The sequence below is a fragment of the Ruditapes philippinarum genome, unplaced genomic scaffold, assembly GCF_026571515.1.
Source record: "Ruditapes philippinarum isolate M1 unplaced genomic scaffold, ASM2657151v2 ctg4314_1_1_1_1, whole genome shotgun sequence".
NCBI lineage: Eukaryota > Metazoa > Mollusca > Bivalvia > Venerida > Veneridae > Ruditapes > Ruditapes philippinarum.
In genome coordinates, this window is record NW_026864598.1 from 17,105 (window position 1) to 28,447 (window position 11,343).

Below are 11,343 nucleotides of genomic sequence, written 5' to 3' on the forward strand. Positions count from 1 at the left end.
TGATACGGCACATGTAAAAAGCGGATACGCGATTTGTCTTACACGAGACTTAGTATAAGGTTTAAGAATTTATTTTGTTTGTTTTCACGGTAGCTGTAAATATCTTTTTAGTTATTTCTCCTCCTTACCCGTATCACGTTAAAACATCACGTATTTCCTTACTGTCGACGGTAACCTTCAATTTTATATTTGCATTAATCTGATGAGAAAGACCCTCTGCCACCCTGTTGAAACAATTTGCAGCATGTGCACTGTCAAAGAATTGTAATACTTGTCTCATACCTTCCTGTGAAGTGCTTGCTAATGATAAAACAACTCCACCCTCAAACTGCTTCTTTAACTGTCCTGAAGGGAAAGAATACAACGAATGTTATTTGGTTGATTAAACTTGAATCTCCTTTAAGACACGAACGAAAGGAATTGCACAAAGACACAGAATAAGAATTATAAAAGAGGGTAACAATGATTATAAAAGCCAAAAGACTCGGCGTTATTGGGCCTGTTCATGAGAAGCAATTGCAAATACACCATCCTACATGCCGCTATGACCAATAAGAGCGGTATTTAACTCAACAGTAAATGTTTTGAAACCAAGGATTCCTATGGACAAGACAAAAAACAAAAAGAAATGAAATAGGGCTTACTCTTTTGAAGGTACCACCTGCGACACTGAGCTTAATGATGAATTAGATAATGATGAACAGTACATGTCTAGTTACCTGAGTGTGGATCAAACCAACGTGTCAGAGTATCCAGAGTTAAGTTGCCGGACACGTGAAAGATATCGTCAAATTGGTCTTCTAGTTCTGCTTCCAAGTTTGTCAGATGGTCTTGAAATCCTTTCCAGTTAATATAATTAATTAATTGTAGAAGACTTTGTCCAGATTCACATCTAACTGTTAACACGACGCTTTCTGTAACTGCTCCCACTACACTTATTCCTTTAATGCTATTAATAGCCCTTTTTATCTCACGGAGCGCAGGAATTGCAGGCTCGTCGTCTTCGTCTGGATTTGTGAAAAGACCTATAATCGCCTGTTCTACTTGTAGTGTCTTATGGCAATTGTCACAACAAACGTGGATTTTTACATCAACTGAAATAAATAATTAAAAAATCTTTCCAATGGTCAATTTTATACCACTTACCTAGTGAAATACGTTTATCAGTATGGGTAAGGGATATCAAGATGAAAATTAACGTTAAAAAATCCGGAATTATAATTCAAACGGCATGGAAGTGCAGGCTGGTCTAGTTCTTCACTTGTGGCCGGGGCTTATCACTATTTTTCCAGGAAGGTAGGGATTTAAATAAATTGAAATACTGTTTTCAAGATTACAACTATGACAATGGAAAGCAAGCAACTTGTTTATAAATTCCATCGCAATTAACTCTTACTCTCATATTTTCTGAATTCCACAGCTTCATCTGTTGTGAGCCCTTCGAGCGCTGTATGTAGCTTTTGGACAGTTTCTGCAAGCATCAAGTAAATGTCAATGTAAGAACAGTGCAAACCAGTTATCATAGCATGTTTGATTGACTGCATTTACCTGTATACGTTTAATGATAATATAAAATGAAAATGTGATTTCAGTCTTGGTTTATGCATTTGACGGGTTCACCGACTTATATTGCTTTTGAAAACTGTTTAACCTAAGGAATTCGCTGCATTACACAATCGTTATAAAGATTTGATCTTTTTAACATTCTGTGCATAGTATGGACGCGCGAATGTTTAATCTAACAACCGTTTCTTTAAGGATTTTTAAAATACTTTAAATATTTTTAAATACTGGTATTGTTAGAACAATAGAATGACTGAAAAAGAATGCAATCAAACATATATGACATTATTGTTCAATATATGGAACAGTCCTTTTTTACCATTTTATTCTTAAAATAGAGAAAAACAGAATTCCTAAATAAAGTCCAACACAACAAAATTGAAAATGTTGCAGGCTCGGTTTGATTGAGCCTGTTCATGGACGGTACTTAATATGATCAAAAATTGTTCAATCGCCATTATAAAATTCAATTGTTTGAAATATGCAACTAATTTATTATAATTTGATTTGTATGTGCACCTAATTATAGAAAGATATATTTATAGAATTTTGGTTTGGGGAGACCGATGTGGAAATTACTCCTTATAAAAATCTACATACACAAATTGCATAAAATCCTTTTTACGTAATTTTAATAAGAGTTGCAATCAAACAAATCATTTCGAAATGTCTTTGAGGAAATAATTATGTTTGTTTTCGACATAAATTATAAATTGACACTTCTAGCTAGACATACTACATATTTTAAAAAAGTTAAATGTTATAATCAATTTTTTTACTGATAATCTGATTTAAACATGTGACAAAGTCATTCTTGTTATCTTATAATAATACTAAACCAAGAATGATTACATGTTACAGTTAAACTTTAATGGTTGTTTTTCTATTTATCTTATTTTTTCTATCACTATTTTTTTATGCAAACTTTCCGTGATCGTCATGCAAATATGTGAATAAAATGCAGCATGGTAATATTTTGAAAAAGAAAAAGAAACAAAGAAACAAAATAAAAAACAACACCAACTTCAAAAAAATAAAAATAAAATACAAAAAGCCACACATACACAGGCGCTCTCACTCTCTCCCTCTCTCTCTCTCTCTCTCTCTCTCTCTCTCACACACACACACACACACGCACGCACGCACGCATGGAAACACGCACGCACTATGACAACAACAACAAAAACTACAAAAGCTGTAATGTTATTTTCTTAAATCATATTCTGCTGATAATGCAAACATTCATATTCAGAATACACACACTACAATGATACACGTGAATTTGTATTGAGTCGCTGATAATAAAAATGTTTCTAGGTTAAATATGATTCGATAACTTAAGTATATATCATGTATCTAAATTCACAAACGGCTTAGAAAGGATATTTCGCTTAAAGAAATTTACCTTGATATTTATCTGCAATACTGGCAATTCCACGGCATCGACTTTTTAGTTTTTCCAGTAAATCTCCTAGCTCAAGGTCAGAACAATTATAGGTCAGATACTTTTTAATAAGATTGTTTACCTCTTCTTCAATGTCCTCACCGAGATCCTCAGCAAGTGATCTTAAGCTATGACTTAATTCCGCCCAACAGTGCTCTATTTTGTCTTTATCTAGGGCCTCAATGGCGGTAGTTGAATATGTTTCATGTGCTCTCTTTAATCCTTGAATATGTTTTCGCTCTCTTCTTGTTATGTTACCTCTAAATACAATCAACAGAACTTCAGCTATGACACACGCATCCCAAGTTATGTCTGGATAAGCAATAGTTGTACCATCTTCTTCTGTTCCAAACAGCTGTGAAACAGTATCCTGATTCCGAAGGTTTGCCATCAAAAAAGTTTGGTTTTGCATAAGGAATTCCTTTACTGTTTGTCTTCGGCACTTTAATTCGTGAAGCAGAAATCCTTTTAAGACTTTCGGTGCTGCATCTGTTAGGAGCTTTATATAACGGATGTACTTTTCATTTTCATGACTGAAGAACATTTTGAGATCTAAACAAGAAAGACACAAAGAAACGCAAAGGTAAATATTAAATTATATATTGTATGTTTTATTGTAAATAAGATTATCAACATCAATGCACAACGTACTTATTCCAACAAAGATTAATTTGTATTCAACAAGGACCTTCTTCAACAGGGTTATGATAATACAACTTATTCGATTAGAGCTATAGAACTCAAAAAAAAGAACATCTATGACAAATGTCTAAAACATGTAACTGTAATTATATGTTTGTCATTTCAAACGTGTCGATATACTTATTTAACTTACCATGGTTGTACTTCAATAATTCTTTTCCCTGAAATATGTATAATAAAATATTATTACTTGTTTAAATTTAAGTGTCAGGCTTTTAAAGTGTTGAACCATAGGAGAAGAAAAAAGAATAGCCATAAATGCCCCTTAAATGAAAGCTGTAACAAACATAAATGCAGTATCATTTTATTATGTTTGGATGGTCTGTGCAAATGCAACAATTGCCAGCAAATAAGTTATGAATAAATAATAGTTTTGAATACATGTAACAACAAAAAGATAACAACTATAATTAATTATTTGCATGAAAAACTTCATTAAATAGTTGACATCGGATACAACGTCATTTCGTCATTTTAAAATCTAAAATAGGATATGCAGGATGTTCAAATTTGTGTTTAACATTATTTGTTACTGTTGATTAAAGTTTTTCATGTTGATAGGTTGCCGGTATTTTTAGCAATGTGACAATTATAAGCATTAAAAGTGCTAGTCTTACCAACTCATCGTGCCATTCCTTAAGCGTTGCCTTATATTCAGCTACCCGAGAAGATTCTGGTGACATCTCTTTGTACATTTTAATCTTTGTAGCAACTGAATCCACAAAGGCTGTGTCAACAACCTTAACTATTCGCCAAATAATTGTGTCTAGTTTCTCGAACAGACTGTCGTAGTCTTTTTCATTCATTGTTGCTTTTGTTGAATGGGCAACAATTTTGTTTCTTATTTTCCTCATTTTCTTCAAGTCCTCTTTCATGACACCTTCAAACTCGAACTGCGAACTTAGGAGTGCCAATAAAAGTGAAATATCGAAGTCGTCCGTATTATTTGCTAATATGTACTTAAGTTTTTTGTACTGCCACTCTGAAAGGTCTCTCTTCAGGTCAGTATCTTTTGACAATATAAAATTCTTCAGCTCATGTTTCGGTTTCTTGTAGTATAACAATTTCAGTAATGTTTCCGTTCCTATGTCAATAAAGGCAGCAATGAACCGCTGGTAATTTCTAGTCTCTGATGGGTCTGTCGACATGTCTGCGGGTCTAGAAAATAGACAGTTTAAACATTTTTATTTTTTATTATTTAACGCTTTCAAGTATTAATAATGAATTAAAAATGAAGTAAAAATAAGAAAATATACAAAATCAAGTTATTTTAATAACATGTGAAAACTAATATACATTTTACTAAATTATAAAAAGGATTCATTCAAAAACTTACCACAGTTGAATGAATAAATTATTCATATATGTAAAATCACTGATATATAATTAAATACATTTAATGAAATGTCAAAGTTGTCCGAGCTGGCTAACTTTGGTGAAATGTTTCTTAACGTATTAATGCCATTTTCTGAAATTGATTATTACATTAATTTAGTTATTTAAATGTTACACTTGTAAATTTGTTAACATTATTAGACATAACTGAAATGAGTGACTGAACTTTTTAAATCTAAAAACGGCTCTTGAATACCATATTTTAAATGTCGAATTGAAGGCAAGGAATAAGAACAAAGTAAAAACATAGTTGAACTATCTTATTTCAAAATTAATAAAACTTTACACTTACTTACCTTTAGAATAACAAAAGAAACAATACAATTGGTAGTGTAATAAAATATGAGCTGTCAACTCGCCTATACATTTGTGTATATCTTTTTTTCTTTTTTATTGTTTTGTTTTTATAAAGTGGGTTTCATCAATGTATCCAGGGATCACACAAGAGGTCCCAAGGTTCATTGAAGAAAGTGAAAAACGGCACAAATAATTTTGCCCAAGTTGTTTATGATCTCTTTAATAGGTTAAAGTATTCACACGTTAATATTTTCAACAATTGTAAATGACTCCATATGGAATTAGGCATTTGTCATTCAATACCCTCACTCTTGTGTTATTCCATTTCAATGTAAAATACGTCTCTAGCAACTAAGAATGGAATCCCTTAAGCATTTTAAGCAGGGAGTGGACTCTTGTAAATTTAAAACATGTTCTTTAATCAGTCTAAATAGGGAATAGCCTTAAGTAAACATGTATCGTACCCTTAAAAATATTTAGGTGGAGAGTAGTATGCTATATACAGGCACCGAGTCCTTAAAACAGTTTAAACAAAATGTGATCCCTAGTAAATACGTTAATACTAATTATGTCCCTCAAACAATTCAAAGTATAAAGTTATATCAGGAAGAATGAATTGCGTCCCTCAGACGTTCATTTAAGTGAATTTTGGTCATTTGTATAAAAGTTGGGCACCTAAAACAGCTAAATAGTGAAAAGCAGACTTCTTAAAGAACGCCAAAACAGTAAAATTAAAAATGTTGCCGTTAAAATTGATAAGTGGTCAATTATAAGTAGAAATAGCATCTCTTTAACAGTTCAACAGTTCATTTGAGAGAATGATCTCAAGTAAGTAGACAAAGTGTGCCTCAAAGAGGTGAAACTTTGAGTCGTCTGAAGTTAATACGAAAGTGCCCTTCAAACTGTTCAAAGACTACAGTAATCTTGTAACCATGTTCGTTCAACATTGATTATTTAATAACTTTTCAATATTAGGCACGTTTTCACTTCAAATGTAAGGCTAATATGAAGTTCACCACGACATTATGAAAACAAGGCCATTATACAAAAAAGCACGGCCTTTATGAATAAACCCGGCTATTATGAGAGTTTTAAAACAAGAATCTAATTTGCTTTACTTCACAACAACGAAATTTCACATTAATTATTCTTTGTTCATTAAGTACTTATTTTTTTCAAATTATATGTTACAGTAGTTAATTAATAAATTGTCAATAATTAGGTATTTTCGTTATGGCCATGGGTTTGGGCTTGAGACTGTAATATTAGCATTCGGCCTTGGCTCAGGCTAACATGACAGTCTTCAGCCTATGGCGGTCCTTAGTTAATGGTTACAAGCAGAGAGTGGTATATAGTGCAAAGCATATATTAACTGGTTTCCACACAATTTAAAAGGGACAGTCGACCTTAGTAAATAGAAGTATTTCCGTTCAACAGTAAAATCAAACATGGTGTTTATTTGAATAATGTCCCTGCAACATTTTAAGTTTGAAATTGCTCTGCAGTACATAAAAATAATGTCCACCATACATTATTTTGGCTCTCTCTCCCTTAGATATTGAAAGAGGAGATTGGACCGCAGCACGTACAATCGGATCCTCGACAAATTCAAAATGCAAAAGACAAATATACAAGTGTTTTTAATTTGTTTTTGCCTAAAACATTCTTTCAACATGTGTCCTTATGTGTGAGTAATATGAAATATATAAGCCGTATTTATTTCAAATGTTAACGTTATACTAATTGTGAACCATTCTCCAGTTCGTTGCGTACAATTTAGCACCGTTAGATCTGAAGGCTATGCACTAGAAATTGTACAAAGGCAATAAATCATTACATTAAAGCATGTTCAAAAGTAAAAGTATACTTGAAATCAATATTGCAAGATATAACACACTAGTGCTCCCTACTGTGAATACCAACGTAAGTTATTTATGTATCCTTTACAAAAACAAAGAGATCAATACATTGTAGTAAAATACTGTATATATTATATATATATTATATTTTCTGATCTTCATTTCGCGAAAACACAAGTCTCAAATTATTTCGCTGATTCATGAACACTTGGTCAGATATTTAGATATCTTTGTCCGCAATGCAACAGCGTAGGATGTGATTGGGAAATATACCTTAAACCTTGTGCCGTTAATCTCATATACTCGCATAATTGATTTATTATGAAAGTGGGGTTTTAAATCTATTATTATATTTTGTTATTTTTTGTTGAAAGCACTTGAAACATATGTTTCCCGACAGGGACTTTGGATTCTTTCATGTGAGGAAGCTATCCAGCTAGCTTACGGAACGTCGGTGGTTCTACTCAGGTGCCCTTTCGTGCCTGAAATAATGCACGGAAGGGCACCTGAGGTCTTCCTTCACCAGTAAAGCTGGAACGTCGCGATATGACCTATACTGTGTCGATGTGACGTAAAACCAAAAACAAACAAACAAACATTGAAACATATGTTAATATATTTGTTTGAAATTTATTAATGTGTAACAATATATTGGAGTACTACGTAAATTTAGTTACCGATGCATTACATAGAACAAACATCTGGTTGATTTCGTGAAAAATTGTCAGTAATAAACAAAATGTAAAAGAATAAGCCAATAAAAATCAAACAAAATCGCCTGTTACAGTACTGTTAAAAATTCTAGAAAATAAGTGTAATCACAAATATGTAATTAATCAATACAAATATTTACATATTTTAAAACTCATTTGTTGTATTAAACTTATCTAAAGGCTGGAATATATCCGAAATCAGGAACAAATACACTGCATTCAGTTTAAAATTAAATAAAACTAAATTGCGATACAGAAAATTGAAAAAAAACAACATTATTTTTATATCAAATAAACATTTTCCTTAACCAGTAACCATAGAAATAATAATAATCTTATACAACAACAACAACAATGACTTTTATTAGAAGCCACATCAGAATAGTAACAATATGTAACATAAAATAAAAAGTGGGTGACATGATACTTAATACAAATTCTACTTTAAACGGTATTTTCATCACATGGGGGCAGTAATTATATTGTCAAAAACTGCTGCAATGTTGTTTATGTTTCGAAATATACATTTATGATTAATTGCTAAATAGTAAGTACATGTACATACATGTATGTCATAAAATATATATGTTTACTTCTAGAAAATGTGTATCAAAAGAGAGTAGTAGAGCATTACGATATTTATATATATATATAAAATAACACATTTTGTTATTATTTCTTCTATCAATAGTCATTTATCAAATTATCATACATACTTATGTAAAGTAATGCAAAGGAATATCAGGTGGCGTGAGAAAATACTAATACGTCACTACAGGTGCACATAGACAATACTACGACATTGCAAATATTTACAACCGCTAAGAAAGGCTATAGATATTAAATCGTTCGTTACTAAGATAGTCAGGAAGCAATATATGAAAATTAGGTAGAACTTGGATTCATTTGGATTTAACTTAGAAACTCGTTAGGCCTGTCTTGTTCTAGCTATTAGTCTTAAATGCTCAATAATAGAACGTGCTAAAAATACAATATTTTTAAGAAGATCAAAATTTTCTGTTCATAATAATTCCTTAAATTTCAACACGTTTGGTCTACTGTAAGTTAGTTGGGATGTATCGCTTTCTTTGAAGACAGAAAAAAGGACACACTAACATATAGTGAAATTCATCACTGACTTCATTTAACATACAAAGATTGCATTTACGCGCTTCATATGGGAGATGTGAGTTGCGCCACCTTCCTATTTCAACAGGTAATTTATGATTTTTGTTCTAAATTTGAAAAGAGTGAACCATTGATTATTTGGCAGTACATTTAGATATGCTTCAAATGATATATCATTTTTAAATAGCCTATAGTTTATATCTTTTGATGAATTTTCAAGCTGACTGTGCCATTTTGTACGAATTGATCAATTAATACCCTTTTTACATGTATTTATCTTTTTTTTTTGATAAAACAGTTATATGGATTGATTATAAAATCTAAAATCTATCAGCACCTGCCCAAATAAATCAATGTTTTGTGTTTGTTTGTTTTTGGTTTTACGTCACATCGACACAGTATAGGTCATATCGCGGCGTTCCAGCTTTACTGGTGGAGAAAGAACTCAGGTGCCCTTCCGTGCATTATTTCAAGCACGAACGGGCACCTGAGTAGAACCACCAACGTTCCGTAAGCTAGCTGGATAGCTTCCTCACATAAAATAATCCAAAGTACCTGCCGGGATTCGAACCACAGCGGTGAGGGGCAAGTGGTTTGAAGTCAACGACCTTAACCACTCGGCCACGGACGCCCCATAAATCAATGTAATTCTACAATGATATAAGTTTATTACACGATAGACCTTATATGTGAATCATTTGTCACTGCCCATAGGCATTAAGTGTGTACATATTCAGATTTTTAAGATGTGTAGAAATGATAATTCCTTTGAAGCCAGTATTTGTCACACTATATCCGTTCATACTAATGAATTCATCATTGTCTTTTGGTGTTTGAGTCTTCGATACCATTGGTATTTTCTGTATAGTTTGATGGGTGTTGTAGAGGGCATATTGATTTATTTCCTTGAAATCAAAGTATAACACAAAGATATAACACAAGACTCGGTACTGTTCAAATTGTTTTAGACTCTATTCAAAAATGTATCTTTATGACATACCTGTTCCGCTTTTGCGACTCCGTAAAACAGTATGGCACATCACTGCATATCTTTTAATGTGATGTGCATTATACATACACAGCGTTAAAGTGCACTAAATCGATAAAAGTCGAGTGAAGATTATACTACTTTATTTTAATATTTTCTTAGTTTTGCTAAATTACTTTTATGATACTTTGTTTTGCTAAATTATTATGATATTGATGTTTTGCCATTTTTTTAGCATGTTTAGCACATTAATTGTTTAAAAGCTTTCTTAGAATTTTAATTATATTGTTTGTAATGCGATATCCGTTTATATCATTCTTAAGCGCCATTGAATGTGTATATGAGTAAATTATATTTATACGGCGAATATAAATAAGGCTTAAGCAATATAATATTGTGTATTAGCAAGGCTATAAAAATGCGTACATTTGTTTGAAAATCTACGCTAACAAAAACGAAAAGCGAAAATACGTTTATATTTTTGGAATTTTCTGTTTTAAAAAATCAAGAACTCAAACAGGTAGGACACTTGTTTGGCTTAGTTGAAAATAACTTAAAAAGTAAAAAAGGAATATTAAAGGCTGTCTAGCAAGACAAAATTTTAAATAGTATAATCTTTTTTCCTACATTTACAAATCTTTGATCTAACGTACACTCTTGTGTCCACTGAAATTGATTGATTTCTTTAGCATATAATGCTCGTATGATACCTCGAATCTCAAATAAATTTTAGAATTTAACAAATCATAGTATTTTGATACCTAAATGCGCAGTTGATACTGTTTGTTGAGATTTGACAATTTTATCGTCTTTACTTAGACTCTTTTTTAACAATTTACAACCTTTTAAAATCATTTCTTTGTTATCTCTGTATTGATACTACAACAACAAATATATGATTGCATTAAAACAAAATGTTCTTAAGCAATTAGTCAAATTTTCAATTACAAAAACATGGTTTACAGAAGAGCAAAATGCATGTTTAATAGATGTTTATGTACTTATAGCATTACAATATTAGTTTTTTATGAATGTACAATGGTAAAGGTCCAAGTTCAACATATAATACATCTTAATTGGTATAACAGTCTTCTACAAAACTTTGCAAGTATAATTCTATATCAAGTACAGCTGACCAAGTATTAATTAGCTTTTGCTATTATCTGCTTAGAGTATGTTATGATATCGCAACTAAAATTTCGGTATATTTACTATATTAGACCTACGGCTTTGACAGGGTAAACACTAAAGTTT

At 31.6% G+C, this 11,343-nt stretch overlaps 1 protein-coding gene across 1 annotated transcript; it reads right to left on the bottom strand.

Annotated features, from left to right (window-relative positions):
* Positions 1-133: 133 nt before the first annotated feature.
* On the bottom strand, positions 134-5,285 carry LOC132726232 (uncharacterized). Its single transcript, XM_060711509.1, has 7 exons — positions 5,046-5,285; positions 4,327-4,867; positions 3,843-3,870; positions 2,969-3,559; positions 1,397-1,471; positions 720-1,094; positions 134-345 (listed from the first exon to the last, which is right to left on the bottom strand). Exons 2-7 carry the CDS (start codon positions 4,855-4,857, stop codon positions 134-136), a joined length of 1,812 nt encoding a protein of 603 aa, XP_060567492.1. The 5' UTR covers positions 4,858-4,867; positions 5,046-5,285.
* Positions 5,286-11,343: the final 6,058 nt, after the last annotated feature.